Source organism: Phyllobates terribilis, unplaced genomic scaffold (assembly GCF_046119375.1).
Source record: "Phyllobates terribilis strain yellow unplaced genomic scaffold, ASM4611937v1 Scaffold_7__3_contigs__length_470593459, whole genome shotgun sequence".
Lineage (NCBI taxonomy): Eukaryota > Metazoa > Chordata > Amphibia > Anura > Dendrobatidae > Phyllobates > Phyllobates terribilis.
In genome coordinates, this window is record NW_027362767.1 from 356,713,119 (window position 1) to 356,736,431 (window position 23,313).

Sequence of the window (23,313 nt, forward strand, 5' to 3'; positions counted from 1 at the left end):
GACCCCCTGAGGCTATACCCCACCCGTTGGGGGTTATACCATCACAAGCTGCACCTATACCATCAGCCTCAGCGGACCCTGCTGCAGCGGCGGCCATAGTGACCGCAACACAACGGGTGGCGTAGTCGACACAAAAGAACTCTTAATAACATCTGTAGGACTGCCACATAACACTGAGCTTGACGCCCTGGGCACGGGGCCGGGTCACAGCCGCTCGGAGACTACAACCCCCCCATCTGATCCGGTGCCGGGTATTCCCCTCAAAAAGGAATATGTCCCAGGGGGCGCGTCACACTGATGAAGGGCAAACATCCCGAAACACAAGAGTTTGCTATGCACTGATGAAGGGCAAACATCCTGAAACACAAGTCAGCAAATGGAGTGTCTAGTTTGGCTTCTTATCCTAAGTCATGTGGCAAGGTTCATTTAAGGATCAATATTGGCTATTAGGATCGCCACCCCAATAAGTCGCTATAGTGTTCGAGTCCTCTTCCTCTCTGAAAAGGCTATTTTTGCATATTAGTGATATTGAACACTTCTGTCTTGTTCCTATCCCAGGTATCCCTGACCTGTCTGAACTCAGAAGCATTGCCTGAAAGCTAAAATATTACCCGTAAACTTCAGTGTTCAATGTACCCTAGTGGCCATGTTATCTTGACAATAAGTTAACCACCAGCAATGAACAAAGCACCTCTTCAGTGTGGAAGCAATTTGATTTCTTCATGGAAAACATATCTACAAATATATAACGTTATAAGCTTTGATTTTTTTAATTAGCACAAAAGTCTTTTACATACAATAATAATAAGACACAAACAAAAAATGCTGCATTCGTAACAAACTAACGAAAATAACAACTAATAAAAGTATAAATCCTTCCTTCTTTCTTGTCCATGGAAATACTCTTTTCTTCTATCCTGTGGATGAAGACCTAAAAAGAAATAATGAGATACAAGAATAAACATTTTGAGGATGGATGAGAGTACACAAGAATTCTGTGCAAATTTTTACGTGACAAAAAATTCGCACAAAACTTTGTTCTATTTTACACCACTTTTGACAATTTTAAAAAGTGAATATAATCTGGACATGGTTATCTAGGCATATAAGATTTAATCCGGATTTAGGAATTGTGACTTTTGAAAAAGTCACAAAAAAAGTCATAAACTTGCTCCAGTTGGGAGGTGGAGTAAAAAATAGAGAAACGTTCTATAGATAGAAGTGTTGTATTTAAATATTCACCAAATTTATGAAACATTATGACACACTTTGTTAAATTTGGGCAACGTGGCCATATGTAAAATGACTTTGAAAATTGCTCTCATAATGAATTTTCTTCCTTGAATTACTAAAAAAGAGGGATAGAAGTAGAGATATCTCCCATAACCAAGACATTTCCCATCACAAGCTGTCCATTCTAAATTTATAAAGTACTTTACATATAGTTTAAACAGTTCATAAGAATATTTATAAGGATTGTAGACTGCACAGAGCGTTCGAAGAACAATGTCTTCCTTTTACTCTTAATGTATCAGTAAGTGTATGCAGATCGCAGACTTCAACTCTGTGCATTGAAGGGTGAAAATCTGCAACAGAATAATCATGCTGAAAGTTTTAAAATATTTGGCAAGATACTGCATTTTCATGGTGACAGGTTCCCTTTAAAGAGAATATGTCATCTTCGTCATTTAAGTTTTATTACTTAGATTGTTTAATAGGAATAATGATGAAGATTAATTTACCAATCCTGTCTAATAAACAGACCATCTAAAACGTACTAGACAGATTTATCACAGTGGCTCAGGCAGGATTATATATTTTGTTATCCTTAGGTACCTTTGTCTAATTTTACACAACCTATTAGTTTGGCTTCATTTATACCAATATTTTGTGACAAAAACTTTGATGCAATTTTTCCACTACTTGTTGCCTTGTAAGTTAGGTCCCTTCTGGGTAAAAAAACATTTTCAGCAAAGTTTTGCTCACTTTCCCAAAGAGCAGCAACAAGTGGCTGAAACAAATAATAAGTGTAGTATGGGGGATGTAAACTATTTTGGAGCAAGAATTTGGTCACATTTAATCTATGCCATTGTGTTTGTTGTGGTTTGTTTTTATATTGCAGTTTTTTATTGTTTATTCATAAAAACTTTCTTGGGGCCTTTTTTTTTTTTGAGCCACGCAGCTCCTTTCTGCATTATAAGTATACACAGGACAGGAGGGCGCATATTGCATTATGGCAGATCAAATGAATTGGAGCTAATGGACAGAGAATCGCCATAGGATATTAATATCCAAGAAGTGATGGAGTGCAGCCTCCATGCCAGAGACAAGGGAGTGTCAAGGAAGATTCAGACAAACTTTGATATGTGTATCTAGACCTCCAATAATATAAAAGAACTGGAATTATCTTGCCCACCCTCTCACAATAAAGAGATGGCTCTTATCATTCTGCCCCACTCTATACAGCAAAGCTGACAAGTAAATTATAACAAATAGGTAGTTTCAGCTTTTTGTGCCTGCAACAGCAAGAAAATATAAAAACTATGTACATTGGGAAAAAATAACCCTCTTATTTAAAGGGGTTTTCCAGTTTTGGAAAATCCTTTTTTTTCAGGGTGCAGAAAAACGATCTACAGCCGGAAAATAGGGTTTTATCCTAAACAATTAGACAATGGAGAATGTAACACGAATTCAGTACATAATAAGTATAGCAAAGTATTTACAAAGGTATTCAGTAGATTTATCTATGAGATTGTGTAATAATTGTTTGGGTTCTTTTTTTCAGTTGGTTTGTCTCTTATCACCTATATAGTTGCATCATTACCTGTCTGTGAGTTTGTTCTCTGATTGAGGTTTTCGGGTATGGAAGACCCCGCAGCTGCTGATGTGAGGTGATCTGGCTTTGAAATGGACTCCTGTAACGGGCCCTGATATCTATCAGGTTGTAGGAGATTGAGAAATGAACTACATTTTCCATCAGGACCTGGTACCATCTGATACTCTGAGACGGAAGGGTGATGATACACAGAATTAACGTGGCTTGGAGGTCCAAAGTGGTGGAAGTGCCATAAATCTGAAGGCTGACTATGATGCTGTTGATGTTGCTGGTAAGTGGCTGATGAGTAATGCTCGGGTGGAGAGGTAATAGAAGATAACACAGGAGAAGTCATCCGGACAGACGGGTTGTCTTGGTAAGGTTTTGGCCAGCTGAATTCGTCCATCATCATGGTATTTGCTGGAAGAATGATAATAAGAATGACATACATGAGATTTTCCTTTGAAGCACTGTTACCCTCCAAAAATGGCAAATGTAGTTTACTCAAAGGTACAGTTCACACACGTACACTACTCTCCACTGAGCTTTGCATGGAGGTTTCCATTGAAATCTCAGATGGAGCCCTTCACTATTATGAGGCTGATGGAGCAATGTTGGCCCTCAACCCAACAGTTTTTTAATTTTTAAGATGTTCACAAATGCATGGCAGACCAAAAACACAGAGGTATCTTTTACTGTGTACACTACTGCACTTTGTACAGTTGTATCAGAGCTTAGTTTCCCAGTTGGCACATATCATTGTGATATTACAATATGTTATCTACAAGATTACTTTACTCCAGAATGGTAATCCAGTGCCGCCCCCCTCAAAAAAAAATCCGTCCTCCTACAAAGGATCAAGGCTGTTTGTAGGGCAGACAAGGGGTGCAACTACAAAGAACATCAGCCCTTTAATGGGGGGGGCGTAATTGAGCAAACTCCATAGATTCTCTTGATGATTGTACAGACTGTCTACTTATTAACAGCTCTGCCTGATCATACAGAAAGTTTGCCATCTGTCCAGTCACAGCCGCGTGGACCTCTCTGCCCCTGCCAGACACTGATCTGTATGATCACCTCAGGGCAGGAAGCATCACATTCAGAATATATGGCTGCAACTTGGAAAGATGGAAACCTCGGGGGGCAGCAGATATTACTTTCTTCACTAGTGTAGACCAGGAGGGAAGTTGACATTAACCCCTCCTCTACCAAGAACTAATTTGATGGCTGCATTCCCCAATTAGGAATTACAAGCGAGGAACTCAGTTTTCACAATTCTGCATAACATGTGGATTTGCAGTATGAAATCTTTAATGCAAGTCTGCAGAAATAATGGATTTGCGGCGGATTTTAAAATCCCATCAATATACACTGGAAACATTTCTAAAATGGGAAAATGAGATTTTTACAATTTCCTCTACTTAGTGCATTATGCTGCGGATTTCCTGCATGTTAATGTGCATTTACCCTTAGGCTTTCTTTCACACCTAACTTTTTCTGGCTTTTTCATTTGGCTTTCAATAGATACCATAAGTTTCCTGCACTTTTTAAAACAATATTTTTGGTGCCATTTTTTGTATTTCTACTTTTTTTAACATTCTTTGGGGAGAAGGGGTCACTTATTTCAATGGAGAAGCCTGTGGCAAAACAAGAGAAGCAAACCCCATAACTGGAGCATTCTGCGTAAATGAATATCAGAGTTAGGAAGAGCGTTGCAAAAAATGCACTGGTTATCTTCCTTTTATATTTATCTACAGTAATGGCCAAATGTCTAAAACTGCACCCAGCTCAACACATCTGAGTACAGACCACGATGTGCGGACTGGTTCTGGGTCTATAACCTGGATTCGACAACCTCTTATGTGCCTAAGAGGCTATTGAGTTCAGGTCATGAGACCTTCGGCCAGCTCACACATCGCAAGTCCGTATTCAGACTGTAAATGTCCGATTTGTGAGGGTGACCAAAGTCTAACTTTATAAATACATTTTTTGGCAGTATTTTTACATGTACTCTTCTGGATATTTTCAGCACGATATGTAATTTTTTTTTCTAATTATTGTTTTAATTGCGTTATTATTAGTTGTGGTTCATTAAACATCTTAGAATTATTTAATTGTGATGTTAAAAACACAACAAAATAATAAAAAGTGGAAAAAATGCCACCAGCTGTGTATGTGCTGAATTCAGCTGGCCAAAGTGCTTTTGGGCAAAAAAAAAACAGGAAAAAATGCCAGTAAAACGCTGCATGTGAAGACACCATTAAAGTGAATTTGTCAGTGGGATTTCACCCCCAAACTATTAACTTGTGCATGTAGCTCTTTCAAAGACAAGTCCAGTAATATCTTTACATGGCCAGTCCGTTCCTCCGTTACTGAGAAATCGGCTTGTGAAATTATATGCAAATGAGGCTTTATAGCTATGGTAGATCTGAAGCCTCTGTGACTTGAGCTCTATTCCCCGCCCAGCGCCACCTCTTCCTGTTTGACTGATGGCTCTTTTGCTTGAAGTCACACAGTATAGAGGCTGTCAGTCAAGCAGCAGGAAATGGCACTGGGTGGGGAATAGAGCTGGAGTGACAGAGGTTTCAGATCTTCAGCTTCATTTGCATATCAATTCAAATGCTGATTTCTCAGTAATAGAAGAATGGATTGGCCATGTAAAGATATTGCTGGACTTGTCTTTGAAAGAGCTGCATGAATATATAAATAGTTTGTGGTGTGAAATCCTGCTGACAGATTCCCTTTAAGAGATTGCAAAAATGGATTGGATTTTCCACAGCATATTCACTTGAGGAAAATCTTCAGGGGATTTGAGCATCTTAAATTAGGCTTCTAATGTTAGTACAAATGTTATCCTTTGCAATATATAGGTTGAAATGTGCATCTTCCCACAGCATCACATATCATGAGGTCCGCAATAAATACATTCTATGGGAACGTACCTTAAACAGGTTCTAATTTTATGAAATTTAAAAGTTATTATCAGTGTATATTAAAATGTTTTACATTTTTCCAAAATCTCTGTTAGCTACAAGAGAATTACTTTTCACCCAGGCTTTAAAAGGGGTTGTCCAGGCTTGGGGCTCAAGTCTGCAGTCACTCTGTGTGACTGCAGACTTATGAATCTTCACAGCACGCTCAGTACATGCTGTCAGGATTCTCCGGAGGCGGGAGCAGGTGGGCCTGTGACCGTAAGTACAGTATATGATTTACATACATGCGGTCACATGCCGACTAGATGTGTGTGGCCTTGCAGAACACAAGTGAATTGAACGAGGCCGGACGCGTCTAGTCGAAATGTGGCCAAAAGTATGCAAATCGCATACATGCAGTGACATGACTGCCCACTGCCAGCACCAGAGAATCCTGACAGCACGCAGTCATGTATTTGGCAGCATATTATATATATATGAAAATGCAGGTGGAAAAGCAACTCCCATACAGGTGTATATAACGTAAGTGTCCGACAGCTTTCTTATAGATACCCTACATATACGTTGCCCTAGTTGGCCAGATGGAGAGAGGGTGTCTAAAGAAAACAAGATCTGTGGGCAAATAGTATAAAAATGACGTTGCGAAACAATCCAAATATTTGTTTAAAACATATTCATTAACCCCTTTATGTATATATATATATCCATTGGGGAATGGGAGCAGGTGAATGGAGCTGAGCCTGGTTCACACATGGAAGGTGCCGACTGTGCTATACAGCCAGCTTTACAGTTATATTCCCAAGAAACCTCTTTAATTATTATTAGTACCAGTGAAATAAGCACATGCTAGGGTCAACCAGGACAGGGGCGCATATATCTTTAGTACAACCTGTGCAGCCACACAGGGGTTCAGGAGGCAAGAGGGCCCACTACCACCTCCAAAGCAGGTGGAATTGTGCATTATAATGAGCTGTTGGGCTGCAAAGGGCCCATATATTGTTCTTGCACAGGATCCTCTCCTGTCTGTGTCCGCAACTGAATTAGGATGTCAGTGTTCTTACCTAGCCTACACTTCGGACCAACATGTCCTTTCCTCTTGCCAAATATTACTTGTATAATCCATGTACCCAACAATAACAATACTCACTGTTCTTCTGTAGAAAGTCCTCATTTCGGCTTTTTGTGCTTAAGTCCTGAGGGTCTTTTGTATTCCTTAACGCTCTAGAAAAGTGCTCATCTACAACACTGTTAATGTCCCCCTGGTAATAAGTAAAAACCACGCAACGAGAGCCCATCTCTGTCGTCTTCACGGGTTGCTCTTTAGCCCTATATTCACCTGGGCTCTTCCTCAGATCCTCCATGTCGTACAGCCGGTCAATGCCTGGGTACCAAAAATATAAAGTTATTATTCTGTACAAAACATGATCAATTAATAGATTACTCAACACATGATATGAACGTTCCAAGGTCAGTCCTACAGAACAGCCTATAAAAACTATCAGTTGGAGCTGAGCGATTACTCTAAAGGCTCCAAACAAAAAAGTTGACCAAACCCAACAATTTCAGTTGGAGCAGATAAATGTCAAATGTGCTTGGGGACCTCCCGATCCTTCCCTGATAGAAAGAAGGATCGGGCGTGTTGAATTTCAACACCCGTTCCTTTTGTTCTCCTAGGAGATGTGCCGCTGCTAGCTGGGAGACAGTGGGTCTCTCGCCGAGCATTCACGTGTATGGAGGCGGGTATAGCTATCTAAGATTAATGGCACCTGTACGGAACAAAATAAGAATATAATTCCATGTGTTTGTGGATTTTTAAATAGAAATCAATACAATACACATCAGTTTTGGTTTCTTGTCCTTGAGAAATACACTGGTCCGGCACCGAAATGCGTTGATACTAATAAAAATCTCATCTGAAGATCCAAGGCTTCGCATTTCTCGCAACACAGCGTAACGTGACGATCTACATTCTGGTAATATACATCTGGAAGATATCTCCTCCAGCAGATATTCATGCTTAAACAGGTGTTGTGAGCGCAACCACCCGCTCAGTAGTGTTCCTTTTATACCGTACTGCCCTACTGTGCGCGCTTTTGCCCCTATCTAGAGTTCTACATATATCAGAACGAGCTCACTGACATATTCTCAGTTAGCTCATTATGCAGCTAGCAATATACAGGGGGAAAAAAGAGCCTTAAGTAGTCAAACAATGCAAAATAGTCAATGAAATCCTATTCCAAAAATAGTTTAAGCCCAAAACATATGCATTAAAGAAAAAAAAAAAATTCTATTAAAGATGTTCATATCCTTTAACGCAAATCACAGTATTGCAGGCAAGATCTTGATGAGATGTTTGACTAGGAGAGAAACAAGAAAAAGTGACCCAGTGATAAAATAAATGGCTGTCATTTTCTATTATGAAAAATGTCAGCAATTTGCACAAAGTCTTCTCGGTCTCGGTGAACATTTATACAACTGTTCGTTCCCGATTATTGCCTAGAATAAATCTGTCCAGCCGTGAAATGACTTTTTTACTGTTTGTTAGCATCTTTTATGTGGGCATAAAAATTATTGTAGGTGGGCGGCACATTTATTAGTGTTAACAGGGAATGTGTTGCTGACCGTAATGTAAAACGTATCACAGGAGGAGGAACGAGAAACTTAAAGAATTGTTCTCACAATTTCCCCTACTGGTCAGAGTAAAATAATGTAAAGGAGCGACAATCAACTTCTGATGTCAGGAAGATTTTATATAGATAATTATCAGCGCAAATGGATTTAACCCATTCATGACGTGGTGATTTTCCATTTTTCTGTTTTTGTTTTTTCTTCCCTTTCTTCCAAGAACCATACCTTTTTTATTTTTCCATCCTCATAGCCATACGAGGTTTTGATTTTTGCAGGACAAGTTGTACTTTTGAATGACACCATTCATTCTACCATATAGTGCACTGGAAAACAGGAAAAAAATCCAAGTGCGTTGAAATTGCTAAAAAAAGTGCAATTCCACAATTGTTTTTTGGGTTTTATCTCTACCATGGTCACTATATGGTAAAACTGACCTGGCAATATGATTCCCCAGGCCAGCATGCGTTTGCTGATAGTAAAAATGTATAGTTTATTTTTATTTAAGTGGTGAAGAAAATTCAGAAATTGGAAAAAAAAACTGCTGCTTTTCTCGCCATTTTCTGAGACTTGTAACATTTTCATTTTTCGGGATTTGTCTGGGGCTGGGTCATGGCTTATTTTTTTGTGGCCTGAGCTGAACTTTTTTACTGATACAATTTTAGGGAAGATTTGGATTCCAATGTTCCGGAGGAAAAAAAAAAAAATTTGGAGTTTTGATTTTTTTTCTCGTTACGCCATTTACCAATCGGATTAATTTACTTTATATTTTAATAGATTGGACGTTTATGAATGCAGCGATGCCAAATATATATTTTTAATTGTTTTATTTTTAATAGGGCAAAGGGGGGATGTTTTGAACATTTGTGTTTTTTCTATTTTTTTTTCTATGTCGCTGTCAGAGATAGACAGTGGGATTTAACAGGTTGGTGAACAGCCGTGGGCGGTAATCCATCCACGGTTGTAAAAGCACAGGATGGTTGATTAAATCAGCCATCGTGTGAGGAAAGATTTGGGATCACACGCTGAGCAGGGACACGACATATGACGTACATGTACGTCATATGTCATGAAGGGGTTTTAAACACTATAACCATTTTCATGTTAAAATAATCGTTATAATACAACCATGGATGAGCACATAGATAGCGGTGTTAATTAAATGAAGTATAATAAAATTCCACAAGTATAGCCAATATAATCCTCGGACTGAGAGGGGAACCAGGAGCAGCAATGACATTGGATCCCCCAGGGAGAGACGAGTGCTGGAAAAGCATAAGCGCTATTGTTCTGTATTCAGGCAGCAGAGTTTCTACTCAACATAATCATCACCAGTTATAGAGCATAATTATAGAAATGGCGAAAAGTGGCCATAGACATGAAGATATGCACCAAACCAACCAAGGCTGGATCAGGACACTGGTTGTCAGAGAAGGACACAGTGAAAGATTTCTGCTCCAATAATGATATTCCACGTCCATGGTTGCCCATTTGGTCGCTGGCTAACTTCAATGATGAAAGTCTTTCATCGGCAACGACAATGAGGAACTGTGCCTCTTCCATCAGAGCAACAAATCTTTATATAACACTGATGAGAAATTAGTATCTTTTGGTTATTTGTTTTTGGGTTTTTTTGTTGCATTCCCATCCCGTCTTCTAGTTCTTAGAGATTATGAATCCATACAATTGTTAAAAGTAATTAGTGAAATGTTACTTAGGAGTTTACACTGCACTTTTTTTCACATACTAAGTTGGAGTGGCATGCCAGGTCTAGCCAAAAAAAGGGCACCATTGGTTTTTTATTGAAGCAGCTGACATAGTAATATATCATATTACTACAACTGTCCTGTTCTGCAATTTATTGAAAAGTTTGGAACTAGTGGATTTTATAGGATTCAAAAAACATGGATGCTCTAGTAAAAAAAACAGCAGGGAAGGTAAAAAAAAAAAGTAATCAGCTCACTGTCCAGGGAGGACAATTCAGTGTGAAAACCACTTGTATTCACATAGGAACCCTCGTAGACCTTGTTTGGTCAGAGTGTGGAGCAAGGAGCGTAAGAACACATCAGGTTGACATCCAGATCAGAAACGGAAGAAGGGTCCATGAGGACTGGGCTCCAGCACCAATAGGAAAATGTTAAAACATAACTTTTGTTGTGCAATTAAAAACATGGTGAAAAAAAGATACAAAAAAAAGATTAACCATCCGTAAGATTATGCGTTTCGGGTGAGCAACCCTTATTCATAGCTGCAAAACCACGCACAACATTGACCAAAATACTGCTTTAAAGTTATCCCCTGTCCATAGTTGTTCTCTTAGGGTCCCACAACAATCTTGAGAATTAGGTTCTGGATTAGTGATGAGCGAACATGCTCGGATAAGAGGTTATCCGAGCACGCTTGGGTGGTAGCTGCAACACATGCAGGGATTGCCTGTTTGTTAGGCAGATGCAACACATGCAGGGATTGCCTAACCGCCACGAGACAAGCAGCCACAGCAACTCAAAAATAGTTTTTGAGCATGCCGAAGCTACTCGGTTAGCACTCAAGCATGCATGGAGAACCCTTTATCCGAGCACGTTCGTGCCCAGTATTCTGGATTTCAAGAACAAGACTCTATAGAGGTGAACATCCTCAACATCTGCTCCATTACTTATCTATCGGACCATTTTACTCTGCTTTCTCCGGCAGTTGCATTAACATTGCACGGATTGGAGATTGAGCATGCATACCTCCACTCCATTCAAGATGGGATTCTGCAGATTCATATCAAGACCCAAAAGCCAGTTCTCAGGATCACAGCGGTTGACCCCCCCAGAGATTAGTAAGTTATACCCTATCCTAGGGATGGGAGGGGGACTTTTGATTTTTGATTCTGGAAATACCCTTTTAAATTTCAAGCAAAGACATAGCTACAGATGGTGCAGATGTAGCAGTACCGCCAAGGCCCTGTCATTGGTAATAATGAGAAAACTTCTTCAGGTGAGAAATTCCTTTCTGATTAATGCATGCCATGTTGTATTAGTCATAAAGTTTATTATTTATGCATGAAAATAATAATCAATTAAAAAATATTAGAACATGGCAGTCAGCTGAATACTTCCTTAATCATAGAGATGATATGGGTATAAGCAGCAATCAGTCATACCAGACAAATAATTGGTGTTTGGGAAAAGACAGATTGGCAAAGACCGACTCAGATAAAGTTTCATAGTAACCTGTAATACTCTCAATGTTGCCAGCATAAAGTTTTCTTCCTATTAAACAGTATAAATCGGTAACAGAAGTCACGTGACAAGATGAAAAGTAAGTTTGAAGTCTAAACACTTGCGGCACACAGAGGTTAAACTAACAAGCTGACAATAGGAGTTACAGAACCCGTTGTGGGCGAGTTCTTCCAGTAAATACCTTGTAATCTCTTCAGCTACCGAGGCAGCGATTCCGTATCTAACACTTCTGAGAACAATGTGTCTGCTTCCACCTGAATGAAATTATCGCAGATCTGAATATAGTCAAATATGATCAATGACTTTGGATAAATTATGACAGTACATTCGGCACTGACTTCAGTTTTTAATGTCTTAAGGTCCATTTCCATAAGCCGACCCGTTGGCCATAGACGACTGCTGACCAACTACCTATTTGCGAATCGGCAGTCGTTTAATAGCCTGTAGAGCGGCATTTACATTCATTCATTTAATCATGCAGTCTAAACAGGTTGCTGATCACCCAACAAATAAGTAAAACTCTTGTTCGTTGGGTGAAAAGATCTTTTGGTTTGCCCAAAAATTCATCATTGTCTTGCGTAAATGGACTCATTATAGAAAATGCAGGAATGGTTTATTACCGTCTGCGCCTTCTCCATCACTGTATATACAGCGCTAAACAAGCATTATGTACACAGGAATAGGAAGCGCTGATGGCTCTTCCTCCTCCATACACAGCGGTCATGTGATCACTGTGTATAGTGAGGGAGCAGGGGCTTCTAGGTCATAGGAGACCCAGACAGCTCTGTTTGTAGTCAGGAGGCTGCATTTCCCTTGTAACTGGGGCTCATATAGCAGCCACAGTTACAACGGAAATAAGATGAAAACAAAAATAATTTCATTATTTAAGTGCCCCCCAAAGTACTTTTATGACTTTATGGGGGGCACACTGCGTAAAATAAATGAAAAGTAAATTAATAATAATAACTTTAAAAATAAATTTTAAAAATTATTCCACTGTCAATCCAAATCATTGTTACTAGCCTCACCGCCATAAAAAGCCTGTCCAATTTTAAAAAATATTTGTTACACAATTGGGAACAAATTTCTAAATGTATTTTCATGGTCATAAAAATAAATGGGAAAAACAGACACTTATTTCCATTATTTTTTTCTACTGATTGCCTGATATCAGAAAAAAAGAGACTATGACAGTGACATTAAAATGAAACCCCTTGTGTCACGTAAAAAAGATGCAAGAATTGCTTGAACCAGATGTACAAAAAAAAAAATCCTGAAAATGTGCCTGGTCAGGCATAAGGGGGTAAATGGCCGGTCTTGAAATGGTTAAAAACCTCCCTAAAGAAGGATCATTTTCTGAAGCAGTTTTCACTAGAAAACTCTTGGTTTTTGACCTCCTCAGAAAAACTGTGTGCACATAGCCTTAGGCGTCTCTTACTTTAAGAAACCCTTTCCTATCTTGATGACAGAATGTCTTAATTACTGTCATATTATAGAATCCTAGAATGTTGGCGTTGGAAGGGACCTCCAGGGTCATCGTGTCCAAACCCCTGCTCAATGCAGGATCACTAAACCATCTCAGACAGATGTCTGTCCAGCTTCTGTTTAGTGTTTCTATAAGGCCATGTTCATACATTCAGTATTTGGTCAGTATTTTACATCAGTATTTGTAAGCTGAAACAAGGAGTGGGTGATAAATACAGAAGCGGTGACGTGTTTCTATTATACTTTCCTCTGATTGTTCCACTCCAGGTTTGGCTTACAAATACTGATGTGAAATACTGATCAAATACTGAATGTGTGAACATGGCCCTACAGCAGTGATCAGAGTTGTTTTTGATCACTGCTATTTCACCACTTAAATGCTGCTGTCAATCGTTGTCCATCACTACACCTACGACCTCTCCATGACACAATTGCAGGATGTTGTCGGATAACCATGGCATCTGTCACCGCCATCTTTGTACTCCTATGAAGTCCAGTCCAGTTTGTTACTTTGGCCAAATATTTATGCATTAGATTTAGAGATGAGTGAATGAATTTGCAGGACCTTAGTGCAGCAGCCATGTCAGTAGTGAACAGGAGCTCTGCTAATCGCCTCCTATCAACCGCAAAGCACCTCACTTCCAAAAATTGCAATAAAAAAATGATCAAAAAGTCAAATGTGCCCCTAAAATAGTACCAATAAAAACTACAGCGCACCATGCAAAAACAAAAACTTATACAGTTCTATTAATGGAAAAAGAAAAATTTTTCTTTTTAAAAAAAAAAGTGAAACAAACCTTTCTTTTTTAAAGTTCAGATTTCTTTAGAACCAGTAAGATATAAAAAAGCTATATAGGTTTGGTATGGATGTAACTGTACTGACCTGCAGAATGAAGTTATCTCGTCACCGCTTATTAAATGCGAAAAAAAAAGCTAGCCGTCATATGACTAGAATTATGGAAAATGTATGTAAGGCTGGCCTAAATATCCATCAACTATTAGGCTCCAATGTACAGTCTGTGCATGGGAAAGACTTCAGCCTTTACCTTCTACATTGAAAAGCTGGAAAATTGAAGATCCTGATTTGCCCTCCTGTAGTTCAGTATTTCCCTGCTGAGCAATAAACACCTTATTAGTGAATTGCCATTTATTTCATTCCTTGGTATATTTTGTTAGGCTTTATTGCTGGACTTTTATGAAAGTTATTAATATTTAAGATACAATTATTATTTTTATTAATTTATCACATTTATAATTCGTTTGCCGCAGAATCCAGATACGATTACCAAATCCTCAATTTCAGTTCTTCAAATGTAATTTTTGCCCTGGCAAAAAATATTACTGATCTAGTTCTTATCAAGTGAATGGGGCGACTAAAGTAGACGTGATGAAAATCCCCTAAAATCTCTGATGTTTTTCGTCTTCTGCATTTTATAGACAAGTGATCAGGAGGAGACTCTTAAGCTCTGATGTTCTGACAAATGGATGTGATCTGGAGAAATGCGGAATATGGATTGTTTTGTTCATTTTTTTTTTTTCTAGTTTTTCTCTTCATCTTTTACGTGCTGATTGTGTAATTTTAAAGTGTTTTAGCTGTCTCTCTTTTTTTTCCACAGCCATAAATACAGATGGAATAGGGAAGAAGCAAAATAAAGTCTGGCACATTCATGCCTCATTGAAGTCAAACGCAATATTAATACTGACAGCTATAGAACATGCTTAAAATGTGATATAAGGTGACGTTAAAAGCCTCGTTGACTGACAATAGATTCATACTGGATAAATGAGGGCTTATATCCAACAACCATATTACAGCTATGTACAAATGACATGTAAATTATATGCATATTCATTTATCAATTTCTTATTAAGTCATACAGATAAGTTCTTCTGTTGGACTTTGAAATCCAAAAGAAAGAAAATGTCAAACAATGGAGGTATTCTTCCCTAGAAGCATGTAGTATCTCCGGGATGCAGTACCCTGCGGAGTGTCCATGGCTCCTCCATATTATGCATAGACTTGCTGTGCCACCATACAGTAAAGATCACAAGTCCCTGTACGGTGTAGAAGCATTTGCGGCATGTCCTATGGGGGACCCTGCCAACGGGAGCTGCAACTATCTTGAGAACGGGGGTCCTGAAATGTCAGTGGAGAGGTGGATGAAATTCTCATTCATGGGTATGGAAATTCTGACCACCTCCCTATTGACAGCCATGCACTGCAGGCCCAGTTCTACCCCATCAGCAGGACCCACATCTACTACACATGTCTGACATATCCCGTGAAGGTCTACATTCATTGGACTTCGGAATCCAAAAGAAAAAAAAGTCAAACTATGGAGGTTTTCTTCCCCAGAAGCATGTAGTATCTCTGGGATGCAGTACCCCGCGGAGTGCTTATGGCTCCTCCTTACTATGCATAGACTTGCTGTAGCACCATTCAGTAAAGATCACAAGTCCCCTTATGGTGCAGAAGCATAGAAATCAAAATGAATGGGGTACTCCTATCTCATGCATTTACTGCATATCCTATGGAGGACCCTGCCAATGAGAACTGTAACTATCTCGAGAATGGGGCACTGTTGTGTCGCAGTCAGTGGAGAGGTGGTTGAAATTCTCATTTATGGGTATGGAAATTCTGACCACCTCCCTTCCAACAGCCACTCGCTGTGGGTCCAATTCTCTCTCATCAGCAGGAACCACATCTACTATATATGTCTGGCATATCCCGTGAAGGTCTGTATTCATAACTGGCCCTATAGTTGGGCAGTGAGCATTGAATACGTTCTGCTGAATTCCAGTTAAGAGCTGTAACATGCAAAACAAATATGTTAATAGGAAGAATATTTGAAGGTAATTCCAATAGACGTAAAAACTCCGACCTTTGTAGGATCTTCTGAAATAGTTGAGCAGCTTAGGAACGCAGGTCACATACAACATATACAGTTCACAGACAATCCACATGTGTCGTCGGATACATTGACAAGTTAGGACAACTTTGTAGCCATGTTGCATTCTTTACCTTATCAGATATGAAGAGATGAACTTTGTTCCCATGTAAAACTCTTGTGCATGGTCCTACTTGTGATACTCCAGTCTTGGCTCGGTGTCCTCAGAGCAGACAGGTGAGCTGTTATCCTTCCAGAAGCAAGAGCAGCAATGTCTGGCCTGACAGCTCCGCTCTGATCTTCCTTTCTGGTGTTAAAGGCGTTTCCAACCCTGTGACAAGGAATGTATAAAATGCACCCAAACTTGAAAACCAGGAACAAGGAACATGGGTTCTGCTGGGTTTCTGCTGTGGTGAACAATAAGCGAGCAGCTTTTACTGCAAGGATCTTTTGTAGAAAACAATACAAAGATTGTAAAGTAAGGAAGAGTGTTCGGTGTAAGCGAAGGTCACCACCTGGCTCGCACATGTCAGTGACCGGAGGATATCTGTAGAGCTGGTGCTGACTGACAGCACCCTTCATAAATCCCATAAATGAAGAAAATTAACAAAACTTCATGATGTTATCTGGAAAAAATATATATAAACTACATGATGAAGGCGTGTAAACTGAGGAAATGTCTTCTTTGTATCGACACAAAAGAATAAAAAGGATAACAATGTTACATTGAGTCACATATTAAGGTCTCCGTACACTGTAGATAAATGTAGCCTGAACCCACAGATTTTGGGAGGACACAAGAATCGGGGGGGGGGTGGAATTAAATCACCTGATCCCTTTTATTTGGAGGAAAATAAGCTGCAGACAGATATCGGGCGTTAGAAAGATCGGGTGGTTGAAATTCCATCATCCCATTTTTGGAGGGGAGACAAGCCAATGACAGATGTTGGGGGACAAAAGGATCACATGGTTAAAATTGAATCAAATGATCCATTTTGTTTGGAGGGGGAAAATAAGTCGATGTCAGATGAAGGGGACATAAGGATCGGGCGGTTGGAATTCAATCCTCTTGTTTGGCAGGGAGATAAGCCGGTGCCAGATTATTCTGGCACTGCCTTTCTCATAGAGAACACACGAATGTTCGGCTGGCTAGTACATTCCTATGTATGGAGGAGTCAAGAGAAAAAGCTGTAAACCAAAGTACAGTTCAGCTGACAGCTATGCAATGTGTATGGCCAGCTTTACTCCTTTAAAAGATCACGCTACTAAGGCTACTATTCTAATATTGTGCTGTAAATGTGTTTACAAGCCTTAAAAAGGTTTTCTTGTAGTTTATGGCCCGAGATTGCTGTAAGAATAATACCACAAACTCACCGATCAGGTCCCAGACACCTTTCCCACTGGTCTTCTCTCTTACTCTTCCAGTGTTGTAAGCACATGACCGCTGCAGCCAATCAGGTGACATAGAAGCAGTTCAATGCAACACCGTGTGGCCAGTGATTGGCTGCAGCTGGCAAGTGCCAACAATAACAGAAGAGCTGGAGAGGAGACCAGTAGAGGACAGGGTTACCGGTACTGAGGGGGACTGATAGGTGAATATGTGCTAAAAAAAATGAAAATTTGGGCCATATGTAAAATACAAGAAAAAGGCTGAAAACTATTATTTTTGCGTATGTGAATAAAAAGAATACAGGTATACATAAGAGAAAAGCCATAGAGAGCCATCTCACTTACAGGACCAGGCTTCTCTGACACTGTGGGAATATGATCCTTCGGATGTGTCATGCATGTGTGATCGTTGGGGTCCAAGTCCAACCATTCGTCTTTATAGGCGGACTATGTTCCTTAACGAGCTTCACAGTTTCTTCAATGTTTACCCACACAGAGTCCCGTTCATACATGCCACCAGTGATTAATACTGCAGTTCAGCTCCTTTTAAAGGGATATTCACTCCAATAATCACATAATTACAGAAAGTGTCCTAGAAAGTCCATATTTTGCATGCATTATTTTAGGACAATACAACTACATTTTAGTTTTCTTTAACTCCCAGTATGTGTCTTAGTCAAAATTGCTTCTTGTCAATATTCATTGAGTCACCCATTAGAGACCCATACATAGAACACAGCTATATAACATAATTCATAACTAAGGCACATTTGGGAATAAAATAGTGTTATTTGTTCTATTTGTTTTAACCTTATGATAAATTACAAGTCAGGAACTTTTTGAAGTGCATGGATTTTGTGTAGGGAGAGGAGAGTAGACCAGACACCCCTGGTAGGGACCACAGAAGAATTAGGCATTGAGTTTAATTCATCTGATCCTGCTGTCCACTGACATCATCTGTTTGGCCTACTATGCACTATTATATTTGCTTGCATTTACTTAAAGAGTATATATGAGCTTAGAAAAAACATTGCTGCTTTCTTCCAAAAGTAGTGTCACTCTAGTCTATGGCCGTGCATGGTATTGCAGGACAGTCCAATTCACTGGATAGGCTATCAACTGGAAATCATGGAAAAACTCCATATCATGGAAAAACTATTGAACCTTGTTTCAAATATTAATTGTGACAGGGCCTTTAGTTATTTTCTTGGGAATCAGATAGTAAGATAGCCTTTATTCACTTACTGGTCTTGCTATCTTATTTCCCTGATAGTAAGTTACCCCCTATCCATAGGATAGAGAATAACTTACTGATCACTGGGGTCCCCACCTATCTTGAGACTGGGGCTCTGAAATCCAGGCTTTGCAGAACCATCTTGAATGGAGCGGAGGTGAACATGCTCGATCTCTGCTCCATTCATTTGTCCATGAGATTGACAAAGATACCCAAGTACGGTGCTCAGATATTTCCAGCAGTCCTAGGTTGCAGAGCTCCACTCTTGAGATCTGTGGGGGTCATAGCAGTTGGACACCCAACAATCAGTTATACCCTGTCCTATGGATATAAGTTAAATTACTATCTTGAGAATAACCCTTCAATAAATAAATGAATTAATATACATAGAGATGACTGCAATACATGTAATGGGGGAAAAACATATGGCCAAACACAGTAAAAACAGGCAAAATTGCGAAAATTGGGCAAACAAATGGATTGTTTAGAAAACCCCAAGAGAAGCTAGAAGTGCGTGATTTAATGTCACATATTTCAGAGCCAGAAAAGGAATTAATTGCACCTTATTAAACTAGGAGACAGATGCCACACGTCAGTAACCTTCCAAAGTATTAGCCATTATTTTCTTACACATTCATTGGACAGTTAGGTGGTTAATTGCATTGTAATCAGTGGCGTTTAATACGTTCTGGAATTCCTGCTCGCTTACTGTTAGTTTCCCCAAATTACATAACTAATTAGAGCAAACATCAACAGAGTGACTGAGAGAGTAAAAATAGACTTCAATCATAAGCGGAGATTAGTCATTAGCAAACCATCATCTGAATGCTACGAGGATGCTGGACAGTATCCAGGTTACTTTAAGTAACAATAGCCGGCATGTATCTGCCAGACATTGAATAGGGATTGATTTCAGGTTAAGTTACACAATATAGAAGTCAATAACAACTGTAATTTAGGGATTTGAACTTGGTAATGACAGCTTAAAGGCCACCTACACCCACGAGCATGCTCCGCATTGGATTAATAACTCTGAACTATTCAGTTTGGCATCTCAAGTATTTCCCTAATATTTCCATTCTCCTTATATAAACGGGTAAAAAAGGGAACTTGACCTAAAAAATAAAATTCCTGTGATGCAGTCAACAAGATCTGTAAGGTTGTTGAAGAATAAAATTTGCCCCATAATATAAAAAAGTGTGCCTCTGGTTTGGAGGAAACTGTAAACTTTTGCCTAATATCTAGAGATGAGTGAATTTTTTGAAATTCAAATTCAAATAATTATCCCTAAAAATGTAATTCATGGCAAATAAATTTGTGCAAATTTCAATACTCGAAAGCTTGTAATTGTTGGAAAAATACACATAGGGGAGAGAGGACCCTGCTGACAATAAGAGCTTACACTCCAAAGGAAAGACAGAGGACCCTGCTGACCATAAGAGCTTACACTCTATAAGAGAGAGAGGACTCCGCTGACCATAAGAGCTTACACTCTACAGGAGAGAGAGGACCCTGCTGACAATAAGAGCTTATACTCCAAAGGAAAGAGAGAGGACCCCGCTGACCATAAGAGCTGACACTCTACAGGAGAGAGAGTACCCCGTTGACCATAAGAGCTTAAACTCTACAGGAGAGATAGGATCCCGCTGACCATAAGAGCTTACACTCTACAGGAGAGAGAGGACCCCGCTGACCATAAGAGCTTACACTCTACAGGAGAGAGAGGACCCCGCTGACCATAAGAGCTTACACTCTACAAGAGAAAGGGAGGACCCCGCTGACAGTAAGAGCTTACACTGTACAGGAGAGAGAGAACCCCGCTGATCATAAGAGCTTACACTGTACAGGAGAGAGAGGACCCCGCTGATCATAAGAGCTCTCACTCTACATGAGAGAGAGGACTCCACTGATCATAAGAGCTTACACTCTACAGGAGAGAGAGAACCCTGCTGACCATAAGAGCTTACACTCTACAGGAGAGAGAGAGAGGACCCTGCTGACCATAAAAGCTTACAGTCTACAGGAGAGAAAGGACCCCGCTGACGATAAGAGCCTACACTCTACAGGAGAGAGGACCCCACTGACCATAAGAGCTAACACTCTACAGGAGAGAGAGAACCCTGCTGACCATAAGAGCTTACACTCTATAGAAGAGAGAGGACTCCACTGATCATAAGAGCTTACACTGTACAGGAGAGAGAAGACCCCGCTGATCATAAGAGCTTACACTCTACAGGAGAGAGAGGACACTGCTGACCATAAAAGCTTACACTGTACAGGAGAGAGAGGACCCTGCTGACCATAAAAGCTTACACTCTACAGGAGAGAGAGGACCCCGTTGACCATTAGAGCTTACACTCTACAGGAGAGAGAGGACCCCATTGACCATTAGAGCTTACACTCTACAGGAGAGGACCCCGTTGACCATACAAGCTTACAATCTACAGGAGAGAGAAGACCTTGCTGACCATAAGAGCTTACACTCTACAAGAGAGCTAGGACCCCGCTGACCATACGATCTTAAACTCTACAGGAGAGGACCCTGCTGAGCATAAGAGCTTACACTCTACAGGAGAGAGGACCCCGCTGACCAAAGCAGCTTACACTCTACAGGAGAGTGAGGACCCCGTTGACCATTAGAGCTTACACTCTACAGGAGAGAGAGGACCCTGCTGACCATAAGAGCTTAAACTCTACAGGAGAGAGAGGACCCTTTTGACCATAAGAGCTTACACTCTACAGGAGAGAGAGGACCCTGTTGACCATAAGAGGTGACACTCTACAGGAGAGAGAGGACCCCGCTGATCATACGAGCTTACACTCAACAGGAGAGAGAGGACCCTGCTGACAATAAGAGCTTATGACTCACCCCCTGGGCCGTGGGGTACCTGGAACCGGGCCTTCTGGTGTATGGTGCTGATGGGGCTAGTAGTGGCAACCCGATCCCGTGGCTCAGGGTGGTCAGACCAAATGGCGGCAGTCTATTTATCAGTGTTTTTGGAATGTCCGACTACGCCACCCATGGATTGCTGTCAGGTATGACCGCCGCTGCAAGGCAGACCGCTGAGGCTGGTGTTGGTGTGCAGCACAGGGATAGGATTACTCCCCACGGGAAGAGTGTAGCCTCAGGGCAATGTAGGGGGATGCTGGGGGTGATGGTGCAGGCGCAGCATAAATCACACAGAGTCCAATGGTGCAGTTCAGGCCTTTTATTCACAGTTGATATCCAAGTCACTTCTGTCAGCAATGACTGCCCAAACCGTGCTGCGTCCACCAGGTGAGGGGCTCGGTCAACCCCCAGGCAACTCAGGAGTGTGGCACAGGACCCCCTTCTATCCTTTCTCTGGCCTCTCGTGCCCCACCAGTGACCACGCTTCTGTCCGGCTGCCTCGGGCCTTCTCTGGTAAAACTTGGCGCCAGTTTCCCTGACCCTATGTGGTGCCTTCCTAATGGGTGTAGCAAGGGGTCGCACCAATAAATGATCACGACCTCCGGCTCTTGGCTGAGGGATGATTTACCTCGACCAACTTGGGAATCCGGTACCCTTCCACGGCCTGACCCTTCACCCGATATAACACGGGCTTGCAACGGTTGCTGTCCGTTCTGCTCTCTTAGGGTCCCTTCTGCCTTCTTGTTTCTGGAGCCTTTCTACTCCTCTGTCTCTCCTCTTTCCTTTCTTCTCCTTCTCCTCTTCTCATCTCTGGCCCCGGCCTTCTCTCCAGGCCTGCCTCGTGGAGCTGAGTTCAGGCTGAGCCACAGCTCCCTGTCAGCTCTCTCTCCCTCTCTGAACACTTACTAAAGATGGCTCCCATCTTTTATCTGCTTCTCTGTGTCTGAGCTCAGGTGACCTGCACCCAATGAGCTTTTTCCTGTGCTCCAGAAACCGTCCCCTACTGCTCCTACATCACTGGGTTCTCTCCCCCCTCCCCACTCCAGCCAGGGATATGGTCAGTTGTGCCTGCATAAATGGGAGCACCGTCGAGCTGTCCCCCGGAAATGGGGTGAGTGTGTGTATGTAGCTAACTGAGCCCTGGTCCACACTCCATCCTTACCTGGGAGTGGAATATCACACCTCTGGTTGAGGTGCAATACCCCTGTAGCAACCGAACCCTCGGGGCGCTACACTTACACTCTACTGGAAAGAGAGAGGACCCTGCTGACCATAAGAGCTTACACTCTACAGGAGAGAGAGGACCCTTCCGACAATAAGAGCTTACACTCTACAGGAAAGAGAGAGGACCCTGCTGACCATAAGAGCTAACACTCTATAAGAGAGAGAGGACCCTGCTGACCATAAGAGCTGACACTCAACAGCAGAGAGGACCCCGTTGACCATAAGAGCTTAAACTCTACAGGAGAGATAGGACCCCGCTGACCATAAGAGCTTACACTCTACAGGAGAGAAAGGACCCCGCTGACCATAAGAGCTTACACTCTACAGGAGAAAGAGAGGACCCCACTGACCATAAGAGCTTATACTCTACAGGAGAAAGGGTGGACCCTGCTGACTATAAGAGCTTAAACTCTACAGGAGAGAGAGGACCCTTTTGACCATAAGAGCTTACACTCTACAGGAGAGAGAGGACCCTGTTGACCATAAGAGGTGACACTCTACAGGAGAGAGAGGACCCCGCTGATCATACGAGCTTACACTCAACAGGAGAGAGAGGACCCTGCTGACAATAAGAGCTTATGACTCACCCCCTGGGCCGTGGGG

General features: G+C 41.1%; 1 protein-coding gene across 5 annotated transcripts; it reads right to left on the reverse strand.

Annotated features, from left to right (window-relative positions):
• Positions 1-746: 746 nt before the first annotated feature.
• VGLL1 (vestigial like family member 1) lies at positions 747-16,302 on the reverse strand. Of its 5 annotated transcripts, none has more exons than XM_073641273.1 (5): positions 16,108-16,302; positions 14,132-14,195; positions 6,896-7,129; positions 2,825-3,235; positions 747-931 (listed from the first exon to the last, which is right to left on the reverse strand). In XM_073641273.1, the coding sequence occupies exons 3-5, from the start codon at positions 7,107-7,109 to the stop codon at positions 858-860; spliced, it is 699 nt and encodes a 232-aa protein (XP_073497374.1). In that variant the 5' UTR covers positions 7,110-7,129; positions 14,132-14,195; positions 16,108-16,302; the 3' UTR covers positions 747-857. The 5 variants fall into 5 exon arrangements, with proteins under 5 accessions (XP_073497374.1, XP_073497375.1, XP_073497372.1 ...); XM_073641274.1 differs by having other exon boundaries at positions 14,132-14,198; XM_073641271.1 differs by lacking the exon at positions 14,132-14,195 and having other exon boundaries at positions 16,108-16,301.
• Between the last annotated feature and the right edge of the window lie 7,011 nt (positions 16,303-23,313).